Source organism: Urocampus carinirostris, chromosome 10 (assembly GCF_059441175.1).
Source record: "Urocampus carinirostris isolate Australia breed hairy pipefish chromosome 10, RoL_Ucar_1.0, whole genome shotgun sequence".
In the NCBI taxonomy this organism is placed as follows: domain Eukaryota; kingdom Metazoa; phylum Chordata; class Actinopteri; order Syngnathiformes; family Syngnathidae; genus Urocampus; species Urocampus carinirostris.
In genome coordinates, this window is record NC_142358.1 from 26817957 (window position 1) to 26841135 (window position 23179).

General features: G+C 37.7%; 1 protein-coding gene across 1 annotated transcript; it reads right to left on the reverse strand.

Annotated features, from left to right (window-relative positions):
- Nucleotides 1-734: 734 nt before the first annotated feature.
- On the reverse strand, nt 735-19372 carry LOC148358548 (phosphatidylinositol transfer protein beta isoform-like). The gene is made up of 12 exons (XM_088345174.1): nt 19215-19372; nt 12268-12298; nt 9412-9557; nt 8434-8525; nt 8309-8316; nt 7403-7477; nt 6029-6112; nt 5542-5619; nt 5353-5463; nt 5127-5249; nt 877-925; nt 735-782 (listed from the first exon to the last, which is right to left on the reverse strand). The coding sequence occupies exons 1-11, from the start codon at nt 19229-19231 to the stop codon at nt 881-883; spliced, it is 810 nt and encodes a 269-aa protein (XP_088201300.1). The 5' UTR covers nt 19232-19372; the 3' UTR covers nt 735-782; nt 877-880.
- Between the last annotated feature and the right edge of the window lie 3807 nt (nt 19373-23179).

Here is a 23179-nt window from a genome sequence, read left to right on the forward strand (position 1 = left end):
CACAGGGCGTCATTTTTAAGCAGATGCAGGTTTTTTTTCCAAGTGGTCTTTCGCGTCTAGCTGCAGAGAAACATGGCAACAATTTCAAGCATTTACCAGCACTTCACCCAATATTCAAGCAGTTTTCAAACCTTTAAAACACAACGTTAAGATTCAAGCGTTTTCAAGGATTTCAAGCACCCGTACAAACTCTGTTAGGTATCGAAGTTATAAGAAATGCAAAAAAAAAAAAAAAAAAAAAAAAATTGTGAATGGTTTGCTTGAAATGCATCCTTTCCCCAAAAAACATTTTTCTCTCAGAAGTTTTTTGGGAAACGAGTATTTTTAAGAAACCTAGCAATGTTAAACTCACGTTTACTACACACTATATTTTAATATGTCTTATGCCTATAGAGCTACAGAACTACATTTTCTGAATGCCTTTAAAAAGGAGTCAAAAATGGTAGAAATTGTCCGGAACCCGCTTTTCCCCATATGAGAGAAACGTCCAGTATCGAATGAGTTAAAAGACAAAATAAAGTCAGGCAACTTGATCCTTTATACACAAAGCAACAATAAAAGGGCATCATTTGCAATTGGGACGTGACAATTCACTGATGAAGAAGCCCCAAAAAAATGAGGCATCGTGTCAATCACAACTCTTCGATTTCCTTAAATACAAAACAGTCATAAGTAAACCCAATTGCTTCAGAACATATTAAGATGATCTTAAGGAACCCTAGTATTCTTGGATGAGTCTTGGTCCCGTGTGTAGAGGGGTACGAGTGGCTTGAGACCACCAACTGAAAAACAGATTCAAATAATTAAAAAAAAACTTTTTTTAAAACATGGAATGTTTTTTTTATTTTGGACTAAGAAGAAAACCAAAATGTTTACCGATTCATTCTTCGATGATCATGCCTTTGACTTGACCTGATATCCTCATCTGTGGATTGAAAAAGAGTCCAGTATATCAACCATCTCAAGCAAAGTCAAGTCGCTTTTATTTGTATATCCCTTAATCACAAAATGTCTTAAAGGACTGCACAAGGTACAATTACGTCATCCCCTGATCTTAAACCGACATGCCAGCAAGGAAAAACTCAAACACCAGGGAAGGGTCTCACAAGGGGTAATATCCCTTCCAGGATGACCAGGGTGCAAAAGATTTTGCATTGGGTAGCAGTACACAAAACATGGTGAACATCAATAAAAGAAAACATAGGTAATATCGTCACTTAAACTGGTGCAAAATTCAAATCCAGGATCAATTTTTTACCGAGTGGAGCCATGCAGATTGAATAGAATAAAGTAAATTGACTTTATTGTTGTACTTGAGCAGTGGTTCTCAACCAGTCTGACTTGACAACCTGCAATCTCAACCTGATTACAGGACGCGACTCAAATCAAGAAAATGGTTTCACTTTTCAAATGTATTGTAAGAAAAGTAGCTTAAAGTCTATATTGCAGGATATTTTCGTGTTTAAAAAAAAAAGAGCAAAATAATACAATGACAAACAAGTAATATTATTTCTCTGCAATTCTCAATTAGCTGCATCCATCAATTATCTGCATCGCATATCCTCAGTAGAGTCGCGGGGGGTGCTGGAGCCCATCCCAGCTATCTATGTGCAGTGGTCAGGGGACATCCTGAACTGGTTGCCAACCAGTCGCAGGGCACACCGATACACTTCACTCGCTCGCTCATTCACACCTAGGGACAACTTGGACCGGCCAATCAACCTGACATGCATGTTTTTTGACTGTGGATTGTAGAAACCCACGCAGGCACGGGGAGAACATGCAAACTCCACACAGGGAGGCTGCGGTCGCTGGACTTGAACCCTGAACCTCTGCACCGTGGGGCTGCGGGCTAACCACCCAGCCCGCTGTGCCGCCAATAAGCTGCTTTTTTAATGAAATCCAAAACACTAGTAGCTTCGACATGAAAAAGTACAACTACTGAGATATACATTTTAAAATAATTCAAGTTTAAGCAAAGAAACCCGACTCATTGGAATCAACAGTGCACTATGAAAAGAAAAAAAATATCCTTATAGCAGTTTTTACCCGCAGAATCAAACAAGAAGTGCGGTTAAAAATGATTCCCATAATTAGCTTTTTCTTCTGATTTGTTTGTCAATTAACAAAACACTGAAAAATATTACGCAGCACTGAATCCACATCAGGAGTAACACTAAGCAGTTTGGGGGAATTCCTGAGAGAAAACGGACATTTTTTTTGCTGTTTTTTCTGCGGTTTTGATCGCATCATGCTGCAGAAAACACACTGCGTTTTTGGTTCCCGTTTGTCTTCAGTATAAAAAAATCGATATCCCAAAAATTAACCGACATAGCTGCGTTTGGCCATCATCGACATGGGCAAAAAAATGTTTACCGACCTCTTTGGTGGTGTGAAATGGCAGGAAATTTGCAGGGCATTGCCGCCATTTACCAGCTCAGTAGCCTAGATGGTAAGGCGCCCGCTTTGAGACTGGGAGGTTCGGGTTCGCGCCCCGGCCGAGTCATTCCTAAGACTTAAAAAGTGGTCGGCGGCGCCCTTTGTTGGCTGCGGCTGCATCGGCTCGCTACAACGGGTCAGGTGCAATCGACATTTCGTTCTGTGTACATTGTTACACAGAATGACAATACAAGGAAATTATTATTATTATTATTATTATTTACTGTTAAAAAGTGGATTTGACTGTTATTTTTGGTCTTTTCTTAGCGTTACAGACGCTCCCCTCCTTACGACCATCCGACTTACGGAAAACGGTAGATACGAACATTTTTTTTCGGGATGTCGAAAAATATCCGGACATTACTGTAAGTTAGATTTTGTATTGTGTGCACCTTTTTCCGAGTACAGGACAATACTGTAGTGCTTCTTTCCGCCGCTACCGGCGTGTGGCGTCGCTGTGAGAGCTCACCCAGCATCCACCCCGAAGAAGAAATCCGCTTCCTCTTCCTAGTTCGTGTGTAAACATTCTATACTGTGTCTCCAGCGCGCTAAGAACTTTGACATTTTTATTGTTTAATATCTAAAGCATCCATTCAATACGGTTGGTGTAAAGAAGAGGACAGCCATTTCATTTGAAATTAAAGTTGAATAAGAAAGCTTGATGCTTACTTTTGAATCTCATCTTCTACACTTAACTTCATAGAGCATATTATTTTATGAAATATTGATTTTTTTTAGTACAAAACTATACCGGTTACTTATACAAACCTTAAGCATACTTATATAAACATTAAACATACAAAATATAGCACTGAAGCAACTTACGAACAAATTCAACTTACAAACGATGGTCCGGAACCTATCCAAGTTTTATCGTCTGTATTTTACCAAGGCAAAGACCCGCGACCCACCAGTTGAGAAACACTGTACTAGAGTACATTTTTTGAGTAAATAAAGCAATACTTTGTACTTTGCGGTGACTTTGTTCGATTTGCCCCAATGCAACTTATTGGAAAAGAGTAGAACTGTGGAACTGAGAAGCGGTAATAATAAGCAATAATCACCCTTGTCTCGTCTCTACACCAATCAGAAGTTAATATTAGTTAACTACACCCTTCCTGTAACTACAGGAGGTACTGCTGTATTGGTTCTGCGACCCTCTTTATATCAACATCACAAACCTAAAAAAAGATCAAAGTTGAAAAATTGTATAAAATGTAAATCAAATCACAATACAGTAGTTTGATTTTTTTTTCTAACCTATATTTATTTTAATTCAAACTAAATAGGAGTTTTTCCACCAAATTCTATCAAACGAGTTTTGTTGTGTTGTCCAAAAAAGGACCTCTTTTAAATGTATAGGGTATAAGACTCAGCTCAGCCAACACAGCTGTTAGTTTTGTGATTGGAAGATCGGGGATGCAAAAGTGAAATTTAAAGTAAAATATTTGCGTATAACACCCACTTGTGTATAACGCGCACCCCTATTTGTCGATGAAAAATCGGGATGAAATTGTGTTCAACTTTTTCTCAGCTCAAACTAAGCATTGCAATTGACAAACGTAGAAGAATATGAGCGGCCATGATTAAAAATAATTTATTGACAATGTAAACTATGAATCCAACATACAATTTCCAAAGTGTTTATCTAGTCCTTCCAAGTCGAAATCCTTATCAGATACAACAAAGAGTTGTTTTCCTCGTCGTACTCTTTTAAGTTCATTTAAATATTTCACGATGACTTTCTGTTTCTACCATTCTAACATTGGTCTTTGGTTCCGCGAGTAAAAATTGTGTGATAGTGAGATCAAATCTGATGCATGTTACACACAGTACGAACTACACCGATTTTATTTTTAAACTCCCGATACACTTTTTGAAATCTCACAATACCCGCCAGGCCGCAACTCAAAAAAAAACGTCTCCATGGATCTATACAATTAACGCAAGTTCCCTTTCTTGACTTCAAATCGATTAATTCCTTCTAGAGGTAAGAGATTTTCATACCTAAAATTGAAACCCATTTGTTTGCAGGATAGTCTAAATCAGTTCAAGTTCAGAATTTCAGAGAATTAGGAGAGACCCTGGTTGGTAGACAGTCTTCGGCGGCCCAGGGGGAATGGTCAACCGGAGGAAAAGTTTAAATTTATCGATCGGGTGCATTTTCGAGAAAAATAAAGAAGCTAGATCTAAGACATTTTCTTTTATTAAATGTTCTAAGTGGCAAATTTATTATCATTAATGTGGGACCCATGACAAAATTCATTTCTAGTACAATGTCCCAAAAAGTGTGATAAGATAAAAGTGACTGCCTTTTTGTATGTGATTTACACCACTTTTACTCTGTAGGTTATAATAAGGTGCTCTCACTGCTGCAACCCTGGTTTAATTCCTGTTGCATTTCAAACAGCAAAGTTTGAGCTGAGAGTTCATAACATTTTCTGCGCGTAATACACAAGAGTGCGTTATATCTAAAAAATATCACATTTATTAATGATAAAAGTTTATGAAACTCTGGTGGCACCAAATAAACCCTGGAGGCCCACGGGAATCTACCTATGGTATGGAAATCACTGCAAGTTGAAGGCTTTTTATGTTAATTATTTGCATTTATATCATTGTTTGTAAAGTTTCCATATGGATATTTCTGTTTTTTGATGAATATTCGACAGGTATGATTCAGTCACCTCATCTAGCTCTTTCTTTGTGTCCTCCTCCATTTTTCGGATGTCATCCATGGAGAGATCAATCCATTTGTCAATCAAGCAGAATAGATGTCTGTGGAAGTGGGTGAAAATGCGCCTCTCCATCTGCACAAATCATCGAGTGAATGAAAGGGGGACACGGAGAATACACAAACCAATATGGGTAGTTTGTGAATCCAAACCCTAGATGGTAGTAGAAGCTCCAAACCTTTTGAATGAGGCCCTCCATTTTTGTCTGAAGGCCAAACCACTTGAACTTCACCGAAACGAGTTTATAGGCACACATATGTGGACACTTGGGGTTGCTTTGAAGTTCTTTCTGTAAAAATGAATGCAGAAGGTGGTCTTACAATAATTACACAGATATGCTATCAATATTTTAATGGACCAAGCATACCTGCCATTCAGATCCCAGGGGGCCTCTTCCTGTTTTTTCAGATTTGAATATGGCTGGATCCTGGTCTGGTTTGTAATCCTTAGCAAGGGGGTATTAAAAGAAGGAGTTAAGGTCTTACTGTAAAAATGTCCTTAATTCAGAAATAATTGTTAATAAACTGAAATACTGCAATACTTTTTGTGTTTTTAAGTTCCTTATTATGGCAAAAACTCAAATATCCCATCTTGAAGTATTGAAATATCATGAAAAAGTATATGAGTAGGCTATAAGTCATAATTATCATTATTACATAATAAAATGCATATGATGTTTCAGTTTATTTGTAAATATATACACAATGCGTGTATGTATGAATATTTGTTTTTAATATCACATGACAGACAATAAAGAACTTTATCACAATATTGTCATTTTCTGGGACAGCCTTGCATATGCAAGGTCTTCTTTCTAATTGGATGGAAATGAAATACGGGATGTTTAAATTTACCTTGTCACTTATGGCTTTTCTGTCAGCAATGTCAATGTGAACGACTTCAGCTTGGTCCCATTCACTTTGTTCTAGTCCATGGACCTACAACAGGGGATTTCAAAATAAAACCCCTTTGTTTTTCATGGAAAAGCAGAAAAAAAAAAATTCAAAATTGGCAGGCTTTTCATCATGGCACGGAAGTAATGGCCCCTGTGGCCCTTTTTCCTAATTATAGCAAGAAGTAACATGTTTTGTGTTTAAAGTTATAAGCCATCTGTATTGGTGTGTAGAAGAACGATTGCGTGGGTCACATCTGCTTTTAATTACAAGATTTATTACACATTAATAACCTTAATGTTTTGGGGCAATGGCTTAAACCTCAGGGGCCATGTGGTGGAAAAAAAAACCTCTCAGGGTGAGTGAGTTACAAAGAAAAAGAAACAAAGAAAGACAAACTGAAAAAAAGAGTGGAGAGAGAAAAAGGGACATGGGAAGAGAAAGAAGATAAATAAGATGGGGCGGCAGTAGCTCAGGAGGAGAGCGATCGTTTTCGGATTAAGGGATCCTAGTTCGAATCCCGGCTTGTCCGTGTTACATGCCGAAGTGTCCTTGGGTAAGACACTGAACCCCCAATACCCCCAAAAAGCAGGTTAGTGCCTTACATGGCTGCACAGATCATAGCCGCTATTGGGAAATGTGAAGCACAATGTAAAGCGCTTTGGGAAGTCATTGACTTGAAAAGCGCTATATAAATGCAGATCATTTCATTTCAAGATAAAGAAAGACCGAGACAGAGAGAAAGACTCAGAGAAAGAAAATAGTCATAAAAAAGACACAGAAAAAGAGAGTAGAGGGGAGTGAACAATAGTGAAAGACAGAGAGACAAAGAAAGACACACAAAGAGAGAGAGACACAGAGACAGAGAGAGAGATACAGAGAGAGACACAGAAAGAGAGAGACACACAGAGAAAGAGACACACAGAGAGAGAGGAGAGAAAAGAGAGAGCGAGAGAAAGAATGAGAAAAACGGAGAAACATACAGCTACAGTTGCTTTGGGAGTGGCGCCTGGCTTTTGTGACATCAAGTGGACCTATACATAACTACAGCTCAGATTTTTCTTGCGCTATTCTTGGCGTTGTCTCAGGCCGGATTAAAACCCTATCCGGGCCTAATCCGGCCCGCTGGCCGATTGTATGACACCCTTGCCTCAAACCATTAAAAAAAAGGAATACGATTTTAAGTGCCCTTGCATTATCTAACTTACAAGACAAACATTTTAACATCGAAACGAGCAGTCACTTGAACGCAGAACAAAAGTTATCAGGCAAAAAAAAAAAAAACTACAACCGACACGACCCCCCCAAAAAAAGACCAAAAAATAAACACATTACATTGTCCGTTTCTCCCATGTCCGGCTTGTGCCACGTTTCAACCTTAATTTCAAAGTTTTCTTTCATGTAGACATTCTGGAAACAAACAACATCATAAGGTAAGTACACACAAATGCAATCTGTGTAAAACACAGTTAAACTTAACCCATTCAATGCCATAACATATATATGTTTTCAGAAGCATTGTCTGTAAGTGCCAAAACGTAAAAATGTTGTTTTTTTATTTTAAAAAAATATTATAAAGATTTTGGCGCTGGTCATCAGTAAGTATCAAGCCTGGGAATGATTTGCAAGTGTTGCTGTGGTTTGAGCTATACTGGTCATGATGTCTGGTTCTGACTCCCTCTTCTGATATGAAGGCTTCAAGATATTTAAATTTGGTGACAAGTTCTACCCCTCTGTGGTTAATGGTGACGTTTATAGTGATACTTTAAGGACTGTTGGTCATTACTTTTGGTTTTTTTCTGTGCTGATTTCCATCCCATACTGGCTTGATCTCTTTAGTTCCTGTTTGTCTCCTGCCAATCCGGCAATATCGTCAGCAAAACGGAGGTTAGTGATGTTTTGTCCCCCAATACTTGCGTACAAATGCGAAAAAAAAGCATCAAAGTGAAAGTGTGCATCCTTTCACAAAATGTTCTTGTTTTCTTGGAAACAATGATCAACTATTTTCTGAACTTTGTTAAAATCTAGAAACATACATTTTTCTTATGAAAGATGAGGGTTCAGACTTTCTTTTGACATTTACAATGCCTATACAGCTACCAAATTTTCTCTAGGCCTTCAAAAAGGAGTCAAAATTGCAAAAAAATCGCTGGCAACAACCCTTCCAATTTGAGAGAAACGTCTGGCATTGAATGATTTAAGAACATATATTTTGCCGTTAACGGAAAAACTTTTCCTTACCTTAAGAACTTTATCAGTGTTGTCCACGAGTGATGGAGACAGTGAAGAGATTTTCAATGAATACTTATTGCTTTAATAACTCAGACACATATCATTTGTAGTTGTTGTAATTCAATGGTACGCACTTGTTTTGCAGTAGGGATAGGCATTCCAAGCCTTTTCATGAATCTCGAGAGATCCTTTTGGAGCAAGCAAACGCACGAAGCGTGGAACTTTACTGTCGACAAAAAAAAAAAAAAAGGGTCCTTCCCATTCACATGCAGGAAAAGCAGTATAAAAAACTTGCACTTTGACATATGGTTTAAACACTGGTATATAATAAAGTAAAATCTAAGACAGGGGTGGCCAAACCTTTTAATTTGCAGGCTGCTATCGTTAAAAAAATGTTGACAGAAAGAAATGAAAATGTTTGACTTTTTGTATATGCTGAAACAGAATCTTCAATCTGATACCTTGGTAAATACATGAAGAAAAGATGATGAAAGCCTATACAATTTTTCTCATTAGCAATTACATGCACAAGGTATATTTCATTGTATGTTTTTTTTATGGAGACCATTTCATCGAATTTGTGTTGAAACACTCAAGATGTTTTTACAGACGCCCTACTTACAAACGAGTTAGGTTCCGGACGATCGTTCGTAAGTTGCTTCACTTGCTATATTTTGTATGTTTAAGGTTTAAATAAGTATGTTTAAAGCTTGATTAGGTAACTTGTATTGTACCAAAAAATAAACATTTGATCAAATAATATGCTCTATAAAGTTAAGTTTAACTTACTTTTAGAAGACGAGATTCAAAAGTAAGGTGACTTGCACCTTTTTGCTCAGGATTCAAGACTATGAAATATAGCACTGCTTTATAGTGCTGAGCAACATCTATACCAATGCTGATTAAAATGTTCTTTCCAGTTATCAAAACTTAGGAGATCATTTTGTGAATAGCAGACATAGCAACTGAGTTTACAAATTGAAATATTGATTATATATATATATATATATATATATATATATATATATATATATATATACAATATCTGTCTTTTATTTTTGTTTGCTCCTGGTGGAAAAACAAATCTTTAGGAAGTGAATTGGAAAAGTCACCTATTCAGATGGTAGATCTTGTGGGTAAACTGTCCCTTCTCTCCATCTTCCTCATAGGGCTCATTAGCCACAACTTCAACACCCTCTCCTCCACCGGTCTCATCTTTACTAGCTTCGGCAACAGTGTACAGCTGGCCCACTTGATACTGCAAAAAAGAGAATTTCATTGATTGTTTCCTATGTTGAAATAGTGAAGCTGCCTTTGTGACCAAAATTCCCTCCATCTGTGTGAATTGGACACAAAAGTCACAAACACCATGAAATACCATCAACAGCGTTTGCTAACGTAAATGAAAAAGAAATATTCACAAAAACAGCAACTAATGCGTGACATATTGCCAGTTTAGCAATTAAAGTTGTACATTTTTCAGGGTTTGTACACTGTTTAAGGACAAGCACTTAGTAGGACTTTCAAAGACAATTTTCCAATTTCTCCAGTACAATTAAAAGAAAAAATCTGGTGTGTTTTTTTGCAGCGCCACAAGAAGGTATGCGATTTACATATGTATTTTTTTTTATCTTGCGTGTGCATTTAACAAGACATATCATTTTTAGATCTTGAGTAAATCGCAAATCTCCCCTCATATAGGTGTTGGGTAAAAATGCCAGTAATATGTGGCTAACATTTTCAGTTGCAGGAAGTTTTCCCATTACTATTTACCAATGCAAAAACCAGCAAAGAGGAGCACGAACTATAGAAGCTGGTGTCTAAAAACGTGATTAGAGTTAGAATAGGTTGTTGCTTTCATTGAAAAAATAAACATCCAGAAAAGGTGGCAACCTTTGCCTTACACATGTCCCTAATATTTTGAAGGGGAGGCACAGACAAACCTCATTGGATATATATATACATTTTTTCCCCTTATTATTATTATTATTATTATTATTAACTATTTTTATTTTATTTATTTTTGAGTAAAATGGGAAAAACAAATTCTGCTGTAAACATTTTTAGTGTTTACATTCATTTAAAGTTACAGTCTCTTTAGTTTTAAGTGTACAATAGGTGTTCACGGATCACCAAAAGGGGACAGTCTTGCAGTAGATGTACCAGTGTTCAGCGGTAAATAGCGCGATAAATTAACCATTTTACCACAATGAGAAGCAGAATGTTCAAAGCAGGACATTTAAACTCCAAAACAAACAACACTTTTTCAATTGTTAGAAGTTGAGGTTTCATTCAGCACGACCTGCTCAAATCCGAGAGAAGTTCTTACAAATCAAATCCTGGTTGAACTATTTCCTTTGGTACAAAATGACCAAGCTCCTTATTGGCACATTGATAAACCTAACTAAGGGTATCTGGATCCAACATTTATATCTGATTAGTCCCAGAATCCCCTTTATCATCATTGTGTTGCTACAACAAAATTAAAGTTGGAAGTTGGAAAGTTGGAAGTTGGAAAAGTATAAAATATTTAAAAAATGATAACACATATGTAAATATAAATACTATACCCAAACTAGGACATTGAAACCGGTGTATTGCACTTGAAATTGTGTATCAAAACTGTTGTTTAGTGCGTTGATAGCTTTAAGGAAGAAGCTATCCCTCAGTCTGTTCGTTCAGGCCTTGTGAGATCTGAACCGTCGGCCCGATGGTTAAGTTTGGTAAAAGCGGTTGGTTACTGGGATGAAACAAGTCTTTCAGGATGTGTTTATCTCTACTGAAGTAGCAAGAGCTGGCCATCTATCAATATTGTATCTTAATCAAATATCTTCTTAATTCCAGTCAAGTTTAATCATCTAAGTGTCTTGATTGAGCATGGAGAGACTGTGATCACAACAACTGTTTTTTTCTGAAGTAATTAGCTTTTAGCATTCTCCATGGATAAGCCAAAGTTTAAAAGAGCAGGGACCAAATTAAGGTGCTCATATGAACCTATATTAACAAACAAAACAATTTAATCTAAAAGTTTGTAGTGCTTATTCCGATTAACCCAAAAGTTGAAAATAACAAAAACAACAAAAGCAAACAACAGCATAAATACATATTGCTTATACGTGATCAGATCGGATCCGAATCGGACACTACTAGGCGCTGCAATATCGGTATTGTATCGAATGCAGAAACAGTTGTACCCTAAACCAAACAGAACATATTAATGCATCAAGTTTCCAAATGAAAGGACATAGTCTGCACATTCTGAGTTTATTTCCTAACACACCCATAATTGGAGCAAGAGGAAATGGGTTCAAGTAAGGGCTTCAAAGTTTTTGGTTCCATTTTGTTAATGAATTTCCACGATAAAATTGTAGCAACAACAAAAAACACTTATCCTCATCTATTCCGGAATACCATCAAAACGTGATTCCCTTTTTAGATGACACATATCTAACCAGAATACTCTTTGCGTGAGTGAAGAGATGTAGTAAGGTTGACTTGGAACATGGGAATGTCGCTAACCATGTATAACCAGAATGTTTGCTTCTGTGCCTATAGGATATGATCCGAGGCTCTGTGAAATTTCAGGGCAACCACATTACAATTAACTGGAATCAGCAAACAGGTTGACCTTGTTATTGTTGGTCTGAACATGGTTGGCTAACGTGCTTCGTGTGTCCATTTCGTCATTTAAACAGTTTTTGGGACCTATGAAACTAAAGGTGTGGAAAACCTTCATCTGAAGCCTTCCAAAAAAAAAAAAAGTGATTTTATCGTCCAAAAATTAAGATGGACACCCCTAGTCGCCAATTGGATCACAATTGCTTGCCCAATTTCGTTGTCACAATATGTTAACCCATTTTGTAACAATGACAATAAAGGTATATTCTATTCTATTCTATTCTATTCTGAGTTGGTTTCTGTAAAAACAAATATGATTTTCCTTCAAATCATTTTTGGAAAAGTCTTACCTCCTCCACTGAAATGGGTAAGACGATTCGGCTAGGAGAGAAACACAAAAATAAGACATTAAAACTATGCAATACAAAAGGATCATTTGCTTAACACTTGTATCACTCTTTAACTCCCACAGGCCAGATTTTTCTTTATGAGAAGCCACCTGAATTTGTTAAACTAAAACTAACTGCTTAATAGAAAAACTGACCTCAGAGCAGACTAGAAATCTGACCTATAACACAGAGGAAACTGCAGAGAGCAGCAAGAAAAAGAATGAACATTTGATGACTTGTTAGAATCCCAAAGTTGCATGGACAGAACTTTGCTGATGGCCTCAAATCCATCAGAAGTACAGAGCTATTTTATCATCTATATTATAAAAATATATTTTTGAAATAAATTACATGTGTACATTTCATAACTTGACACCGTCTTTATTCAGAATGTTTTTTGTCAGATTTATTTCGTATTTCAGTCTGATGTACTGCCATGTCTATCGAATTATTACTATCATGTGAGCAGGATCTGCAAAATCAGTTAAGGTCATTCAAGCCTGAAAAGAAAGCCCTCAATGTTTTTATCTTCCGGTTTGTTGACGAGCACGATATGGGTTTAAATGGCCAAAATATTGATTAGAATTTCCAAACATTACAAATTCTAACCAATCTGTAGAGAGTAGTTCATACAATGGTCTCCTGATTGGGTGATGGTAGTATACTAGTACAGTAACAACATAATAATGATTACACATTTTAAAATAAGTTCAAAACAAATGACTAATGTTCACCACTCAACCGCCGTGAGAGTAAAAGGGTGGGAAGTATTTTCATTTGATGCATTAATATTTTTTTGAGCTTCATGACATAATGTCCAAATCGCCCAAAGACCTCCAATATTCAAAAAGAGGGGGTAGATGTTTTCAACTTTAAATGCAGATATCTATGGGCTGGCTTGGAGACATTTGACGAAGGAGTTGTACTTTTTTGTTTTAAATTATTGTACAGGTGATTTAAATATTAAGTGGACAGTGTGTAATATTTATAACTCCTATTTGTACAAAACATTTATTTTGATACTTGGCAAAAATACATAAACTAAAGTTTATTTTTCATTAAAAATTTTAAAAAATTATAGGTCAAGGAATTTGTGTTTATTTTACACAGTCGAATCTGCACTTGGGTCCCCGCCATGTTTGTCCGACATCCAGCCGCCACGCTGTACTCTGTGGCACTGGCCCTTGCTCGCACCAGACAGCACAGTGCCATCTAGTGGTCAAATATTACAAACTGGGGCTTTCAAAAAACTTCGTTTTATTTCAAATTTAGGAAAACGTGAAAATTCGTCAGTCAGTATTGTCAAACATATTTTACTTTAGGCAGCTAGGGTCTGGGTGGTGTTGGGCCAAATTGGGTTTTCCACAAGTCAAGCAAAGCTCTGATAAAACATCCCACTATTCTTAATTGTCTTTAAAAATGGTCTACACTAAATAAGATCCAAAAATAAAAAACATTACCAATTACTGTTTAAAAGAATTAATCTGCTAGTAATAACAAAATCGATAATTTGCGTGGGTTGCACTTCCATTAAATGGTCATATTAATGTATGGAGTTTGCATGTTCTCCCCGTGCTTGCGTGAGTTTCCTCCCACATTCCAAAAAACATGCATGTCAGGGTAATTGGCCATGTCCGAATTGTCCCTAGGTGTGAATGAGCGATTGAGTTGTCTGTCCCTGTGTGCCCTGCAACCAGTTGAGGGTGTCCCCTGCCCACTGCCCGAGGATAGCTAGGAGGGGCTCAACCTCAACCCAACCTTTTACAAGTTTTTGGGGGTGGTATCCTTAGTCTTAAATTGGCAGGCACTCATTTGTTCTTCATGTTATGTAAATAAATACAAATTTCGTGAGCGACGGGTTTTTAACAAAAAAAAATGCATGTTTATATGATAGTCCATGAATTTTTGCTTATTTTTCAAATCAATATATGTTTTTAATGAATTATGTTTTTATACTACTAGGAGGTGTTTAATAATACACAATGTCCCTTTAAAATACATGGTAAGATCGATGAAAAATCAGGTTTTATTGTTCCCCTACCAGGTTAGAAACAAATAGTCATTTCCTACAAATGCCCAAACTCCCTGCTCAAATTGACAACCTTATCCCCCTTTGTACCCAAAACTAGTAAGAACAGTCATAAACTATCCAACAAAGTGATGAATATTTCCTAATCTTCCGTTCATAGCCTGAAAAGACACTCTCAGCATATTGTTGCCCAATGTTTGCCCGGGTCGAGTAACATTCTCATTCTGTCCCACTCCTGACCACCAGGCTTGGCAGGTTTTCTGACAAAACCCTGAAATTCGTTGCTTCACTTTACTACCAAACCAGATCCCAGCTTGCGTATGCATCAAGAATTTATTTTGCTGATTTGTACGAAACAAGTTTCGCAAAAACCAAAAGAGGAAGATTAACGGACAAATCAAAACAAAGCACAATAGCTTTAAGTTTTAACCCATGTTCTCACGCTCCTTGAGACAATATTTCATTAAGTGAAACCTGTTTCTGCCTGACCAGTATTGTCAACCTTAAGGATGTCTTCGAACCGTTTAGCAAGTTGTTAATACATGCCGAAACTATAATACCGAGAAAAGCTTTTGAATGAGTATGGGTGAGTACCGATAGTATCGGTATCAATACCAGTGTTTAAGGTAAACATGTCAAACTCAATTTGGGTCAGGGGTGGGATCCAGACTTGAGGTTATTTAGCATTGATTTTTATTATTATGCTCTATTATTCAGCCTATATTTCAAATTCTAATCACGGATGATCAGGGATATTTTTAAGGGCAACACGTTATTTCACAGATAATGGGCCAAAAATTAATGTTCGGCATCAAATGTTAACGTTAATACTGTGTTATAACCTTGTCCAACCCTACCTCTCTGACCTCCTTCACATTGCCACGCCATCCCATACCCTCAGATCATCTTCCTCCCTCCATCTCACTATACCACCTGCCTGCCTCAGCTCCATGGGGAACAGAGCTTTCAGCTGCTCTTCCCCTCAGCTCTGGAACTCATTGTCGGCCGACCTTCGAAGTTCTGCGACACTGTCCACCTTCAAATCTCGACTCAAAACTCACCTCTTCATACTTGCCTATTCTTGACCATATGCCTCACACACCACCCCTTTTGACTATCATGTGTTTTATTGGCTATTCATTACTCGCTTGTTTTACTCTTCGTTTATTGTTGTGTCGTACTTATATGTACATCGACCTTCGGTGTCCTAAAAGGCGATTTGAAATACAATGTATTATCATTATTGTTATTTTAGTGCAGCTTTACATCTGAACCAACTCACCACAAACATCACAAACAAAGTGGGAGCTATGAATTAGCTTGCCTCAATGGTCATAATGCTTTGAAATCATCAAAAAGAAATACAAAATAAGGGTTTTACCATTGAAAGGGAAGAAATCTCTTCTAAACTACTAGGCTGGGCCTAGTGAAGCTGAGAAAATACTGCACAATATTGTCTTTAACATGAAACCACACTGGACGTCAGTGCGTTGACACCTTTATTGCCCTCTAGGGTCATTTGGTTTGTTTCTCATCTCATTAGCTGCACCTCTTCTTCTCAGTAAGGTCGTGGGGGTGCTGGAGCCCATCCCAGCAATCATCAGGCAGTGGACACCCTGAATTGGTTGCCAGCCAATCGCAGGGCACACAAGGACAGACAACTCGCTCGCTCATTCACACCTAGGGACAATTTGGACCGGCCATTCCACCTGAAATGCATGTCTTTGGAATGTGGGAAGAAACCGGAGTGCCCGGAGGAAACCCACGCAAGCACGGGGAGAACATACAAACTCCGCACAGGAAGTCCGGTAGCTGGATTTGAAACCACACAGGAGGTTCCCAGAACCTTAGAACTGTGCCGCACACGCGCTAACCACTGCGCCGCCGTGCTGCCCTCATTTGGTTTGTATTTATGTAAAAAAACTTTTGATAGAAATGAGCTAGAGACTTGCTTTCTTTATTGACAAACTCTGAAGTTTTTGGCAAGTCGGAATTGTATGTTTGACATTCATGTGCTAAGGTATCATTACTCGTGATGGTAGACAGTATCTGCTTCCTTCTAGTGGCCATTTATCAATTAGGAACAGAAATTAAAGGAAATGTAAATTGTCATTATATTTAATTAAATAAGAAGGAAAATATGATAGGACTTCTTTACACTTTTAAAATCAAAGCCTTTTTTATTTTGACAAAGGGAAGTTTAAGTATAATACATAGCTTTGTGGTATCAAATACTCTTCATGAGTTGAGTTGTGGCATCAGTTTAAAAAAAAAATCCTTTATTTTAGTGATGAATCAATTTTTTTTTCATGAAAGATGGCGTTCCCAGATGTTATTAAATGCCTTTTCTCCCCAATGCACTTTGTACTGCAGTCAGGTGACACTGAAGTACTGCAAGGTAAGTCAACCAATACCACGTTTATAGCATGGCGTGGCTACTGTAATATGTGCTACTGATCTAAGTAGGGAAAGGCGAGTACCGATTCCAAGTATCGTATCGATAATTTTTTTAATGGGGTTTCAGTACTTGCAGAGGTTGCAGATACCAGTATTGGCTACCTCTGCAAGGTGTAGCATGCACTGGTCCACTTGGACGCAACCGGTAGGGGGCGATGACGCTTCCTTGCACAATGCCATACAAACTAATGCCAGCTGCATTTAATCACGAGGAAAGAAGAAATTTGATGGCAAAGCGAAGCCACCAGAGAGAAGTTTCAGCATCATTTTTAAGCAGACGTGTTGAGGAACATGGCAACAATTTCAAGTATTTACAAGACCTTCATCCCAAATTCAAGAACTTTCATGCCTTGAAAACATTAAAATCCAAGCAATATCAAGGATTTGCAGCACCCTTAAAAACTCTGGAACAGATGGCTGTTTTCACAATGCTAGCATTAATAGTTAAAGGTACATGGTACTAAAATTATTTTGCATTAACTGTTATGCTAACAGCTAAAGGCAAGCTAGCCAAAAAAGTGGTAGCATGACATGATACAGTGACATCTAGTGGTCAAACAATATATACTGTCCCATTTAACAGTATTTTAAATTAGTAATCACACCATAGTTCATGTATTTTTGCTTAATTAAAGCAGCATTGGGTTCTTTAATGAATGAATGCATGAAGTTTGGTTTTACTATAAGGAAGCACTAAATCAGTGTTTCTCAACTGGTGGGCCGGGAAACAAAAGTTATGCTAAGAAGAAAGAAAACGGAGGGTCAATTATACTCATTAACAGTAAATAGCGATGGCTCAATCTCTTCGACCTGTTCTGTCAATCGGCGTGTTTGAGAGGGACCACATCTAACTTTATTGTGATTTTGGGGGTATTATTTCTTTTTTTTGCCCCAAGAAAATTTGTGATAACTGGGAGGGAAAGAGGAAACCAGTGACAGGAGCAATCGAGTCAAAGAAGCAAACGACTGCGAAGTACAATTGTCTGCCACTAAAGCGCTGCTGGGAGGTACAGTACCTGGTTTAATATTTTATCTCTAGCTTTTTAATAGTAAATTAATCTTTATTAACTAACTAAATAAATAAGTATCAATGTTTCGGTAAACACATTATTAATATTTTGAATTTTAGTATGTGGCTTTTTAAAAAAAATTAGGGGTGTCACTTATATGAAATGTGGGGCAGCACGGCGGCGCAGTGGTTAGCGCATGTGCGGCACAGTTCATGTCTTGGGAACCTCCTGCGTTCAAATCCAGCTCCAGACTTCCTGTGCGGAGTTTGTATGTTCTCCCCGTGCTTGGGTGGGTGTCCTCCGGGCACTCCGGTTTCCTCCCACATTCCAAAAACATGCATTTCAGGTGAATTGGGCGGTCCAAGTTGTCCCTAGGTGTGAATGAGCGAGTGTCTGTCACCGTGTGCCCTGCGATTGGCTGGCAACCAGTTCAGGGTGTCCCCTGCCCCTTGCCCGATGATTGCTGGGATGGGCTCCAGCACCCCCGCGATCCTACTGAGGATAAGCAGTGTGGCTAATGAGATGAGACTTATATGAAATGTAGGCAAGTGTACTTGAAGTCGTTCTGGTTTTACTGTTCATTTATAAAAATGGTGAATATATTCCACTTTCTGTTGCTTAACTGCTCAATCCTTTAATTGGATACATTTGAGAATTGAAATTTTGTTCCTTATTTGCAGGCTTCATAGAGCTTAAAGCAAGAGTTTTTAAATGAATTTTAAGACGAAAAAAACACAATCAAAAGGAACAAAACCCCACATGATTTAGCGGCAATTTTAGTCAGATATTCATTTTATTTTTGTAATCATATTCTGGTCCAGTTGAATAATCTTTCAAAACAAGGCCAATGTTTTTGACTAGGAAAAAATTGATGTTTACTGTAATTCACAAATCCTCAGTCAAAAGTGGCAGATTACTTTTATACTGAATCTTTTTAATTCAATCAAATATCAATCTAAATAGCGTATTGACATTTGAAGACTTTCAAAAATTGGATTTAAGATATTTTAATGCCAATAAAGGCCTTAATTTAAGACAAATGAATTCAATACCTTTTAAGACTTTTCAAGGATCTGTAGGAACCCTGTTTTTGGGTCGCAGGTTGACATTAGGGTGGACTGATGAGTCCTGGAGTCAGACCAGTTGACAAATACACACTGTCCCTTTAAGGTTTAGTTAGATGCGAATTCAGCGTTACTCTTATAAGTGAATTTATTTTCCCAACTTTCAAAAGAAAAAAAACGGTTATTAGGAGAATTCGAAGACAAAAAGAAGGTAAAGTTAAATAGCTCGTTTAAACTTATATGTGAAAATGCCTCAACTCGACATTTAGCTTGAACTCCATTCATGTATACCGCCACACACACGCTGACAATTCCGCTCACTTGAAAGATTAAATTGTTTTTACTCACAATTCTCGAATCAACATGTTGAAGCTGTGCCGGTGTCCGAACCAGAAGTCGTGACTCTCAAAAGTGGGAACAAGAGTTTGAGGCGGGTTCTTGACTTTTGTCGCTGCCTTTGCTGACGTTTGCCTTCTTCCTTGCAGGTTAACTAATGGGAGGGGCCGACCCCCGCCCAGTTTCAGGTGTTGCGTTCACGTGTCATCGGGGAGTGTTCACAAACGATACTGGGCGATACTGGGTATTTTGGTATCGATCCGCTCTCAGGAAATACAGGGTGGTAAATATCAATAACGATTCGATACCGATACTTTCTTTACGGTTTTGCCCAGTTTTGAGTACTTCATTTGTTGTTTAGTTTTGAAGTATTATTGTAGTATTTCTTTTAGTATTTCTGAAGTCTGATTTTTATTGAAGTTCTTTAGTTTTTGTCGAGTATTACTGTAGTTTTACTTTTACACGACAGCGTTTTTGTAGTATTTCTGAAGTAGTTTGTATGTAGTATTTCCATAGTAGTATTTTTCACTTTTGTTGTATTTCGAAAGTAGATTTTTGTTGTTGTATATCTGTAGTATATTAATTGTATTTTTGTATTATTACAGTTGTTTTATGATTATAGTATTTTTGTAGTATGACTAATTTTTTTTTTAGTAATTTTGTACTATCTCTGTCGTATTTTGTAGTATTTCCACATACAAATGTTTGTTGTATTTCTGTAGTATTTTTGTAGTACAGTGTTATTGAAGTTTACTTTTGAAGTATTTCTGTGATATTTCCAGGGGATAATTTTTGTAGCATCGCTATAGGTGTAATTTGCAGTATTTCTGTTGTAAACATCTAGTATTTTTGTAGTAATATTTTTTTAGTAGTTTTTTAATATTACAGTATTATGTATTTGTATTCGTTTAGTATTTTAGTAGAAGTATAATTGATGTATATCCAAAGCAGTATTTTAGTCGTATGTATGTAGAATTTTTGTAGTATTTCCATTGTAGTATTTTTGTCATATTTCTTTTGTATTTTTGTAATTGTAGTTGTCTTTTTGTAGTATTTTTGGAGTAAATAATTCTGTAGTAGTATTTTTTAATATGTTATTACTGTAGTAATATTTTTTTGTTGGAATTCTATACAATTTTTTTTATTTTCATAAGCAAAGCAAAATAATATATGAGGTCCCTGTTATTAAGCACTATATTTGATATTTAGTTTTGTAGTTATTGTGGAGTATTTTTGTTGTATTTCTGTAGAAGTATTTTTGAGTGGGCACACAAAGTAACAGTGGGGACAATGTTGGCACCCATAATGTTGGCCACATAATATTCATATTCAATGACAGAGGCTGCGTGTCAGGACCAGAACGGAGACAGGACCCACTTGCGTTGTGTTTCTCACAAGTTTTTATTGGAAGAAAAAGAAAAGGCTGCGCCCACGATCCGGTGTTCACTGGACGCGGGAAGCAAGTTGCTCTGGTACTCGGATTGTGCTCCGAACGCCGAAGTGGATCTTCCGTGGCGAGCGATGGCAAGAACGGAAAAAGCGGAGAGCATAAACGTGGTCGGGGTCGGAAGCGAGTCGTAAGCCAGAAAAGGAGAGAAGACGTAGTCGGTGACAAAAAGAGGTCGGAAGCCAGGACGGGAGAGCAGACGTGGTCAGGATCAAAAACGGGTCGAAGCCGAGGACAGTCGGGGAGCAAAAAACGGGACAGGCGTGAGTCAGGGTCAAAAAAGGCTTGCCTAGTGTTCACTGAGGTTCGCAGACGGACTGACAAAAGGGGACAGACAGGACTGGGTTTAAATACTGATCGGGAGCCAATCAGAACCCGCGGCAGTTGGCGCCAAAAGAGCGGGCACAGCTGAGTCACATCAGTAATCATTACACCGCGGGCCAGGGAACATTTGATCACGGGCCGTAACTGGCCCCCGGGCCGGACTTTGGACATGGCAAACATGCAATAAGTAAGGCACAATAAAAATAACACAAAGCAGCAGGAACAAAAAGCAGCAAGTTAAAAAAAAGAAAAGTATGCATTTAAATATATAAGATGTTTATAATAAATAATGTGCAAAGTATAACCAGAATCGAATTAGAGCACTTTTACCTTGCTTTGGAGTGGGGGGGAGTATAGATTAAAAAAGCTGTCCTTGAGCCTGCTGGTTCTGGCTCTGAGACTCTGTGGTCTTTTCCCTCACAGCAGCAGAAATACAAATAAATGAAGTAAGTATGTACTGGTATCAGTTTGTGGTATCGGAATCAATGACTTCTCAAGATTTGAGTATCAGCATTGTTCTGGAAACAACATGGGGGAGTGTATTGAAACTTGTGAGATGTTTAAAATATTTGCAAAATACTTGCCTCTTAAAATATTTCACTTTTTGTTTGGACTCTTGCTCGTGAGTGTATTTTCACATGAAGTACTCCAGCGCCTGTTAAATATTCACACGACACAATGACTGATTCTGGTTGTGTCGGCCTAGCACACGCGATCCAACTGGAATTAGGAACGGTTGTCAGGTCCAACCTGTTCTTCACAACTTCTTCTATGCTGCCTGAGTAACTTCGGCGCAGTACCAGTTTTGCTAGTCAGGTCTAACAAGTTCATGGACAAACACTTCTTATGTGAAAATTTTACTCAAATCCTTCTCATTAGGTACTTCAACTGTGTTAAAATGCACATTTATTTAGTGTAAATCAGTGGCCCCTAGCTTTTCTGTACCACAGACTGGTTTACCAATAAAAACAATAATAATATGCCCTTAATCAGCTGTGTAATTACTGGACCACCAGGGATGTAGTACTAGAGACAAATAGTAGAAAGGAATTAACGCAAAAAAGCATGACGAGTAACCAAATTAAATAATGATTGACACATTTGTTATCCAATTAAATCACAAAAGAACGATACACAGACATACCCTGTGTATTCAAATTAGAACCCAAAATAGAAGTGCTCAACGCCACTCTTGATTCATTTTCACGCACCATTATGTGCTAGTGTGCAAAATCACTGATTGGCTTCTGGAAAGAGAAGTCAAACATTCATAACTCTTTCACAATGTCTAAAAAAATCGCTAAAGTAAACTAAACGTATGCAAATGTTTTAGTGTTGTAAACTGATGGTCTCCAAATGGCCACTTTTGGAAAAGCCTAAACCTATCCTTACAAAAATATGTAAAATACAAGGTTTAGTTTATTTAGTCTGTGATGAAAAAGAAAATAGGCGAGAATAAAAACCTTCTTTTTCTGTTTGTTCAATGTTTGGGACAAAACGTTGTGAGTGTTCCCTTTGAAAAGAGGTGTGGTGTAATAATAGTCTGTAGTTTGCAATAATCTGTGGTCTGCGCAGCCCTTGGAGACTCCTTGTGATTAAAGGCGTCACAAATAAACATGACTTGACTTGACTTACAACTCTTCGGTGTATCTGATGACGAATTGGACTTTGAAGGACATTTAGTAAACGCCCAACATGTCTGGTGGTTAGGATTAAGCGCTCTCATCACCGCGATCCGGGTTTGATTCCCGTCACATCCAATATTGAGTAAATGTGGTCAGCGGTATTATTATTATTCATTGATTAATACAGCAATCCTTCGTTTTTCACGGGGGTCGCGTTCCAAAAACTTAATTTGATAGTCAAGACCTGCAAAGAAGAAACTTTATTTATTCAATAAACATTCAGGAACAAACCCAATTTACAGGGTCACCTATTTGTTTAACCAATCATAGTACTGCAGTTAATAAAAGTTTTTTTAACAAATACTGTGTCACGATTCTGTCACTTGCCCGCTAGTTGCCCTCACCTGCGCTCACTCTTCCAGCCTCAGCTGCCACTCGTTTCCTAATTATCCCTCTTCCTATTTAAGCACTTCATTTTCGGTCACTCTTTGTCAGTCCGTCAGCAAACCTTCGCAAATGCAAGGCATGCACTTTTTGACTCTGGCTTCTGTTTTGTTACCGACCTGTTCCTGAATCCTGCC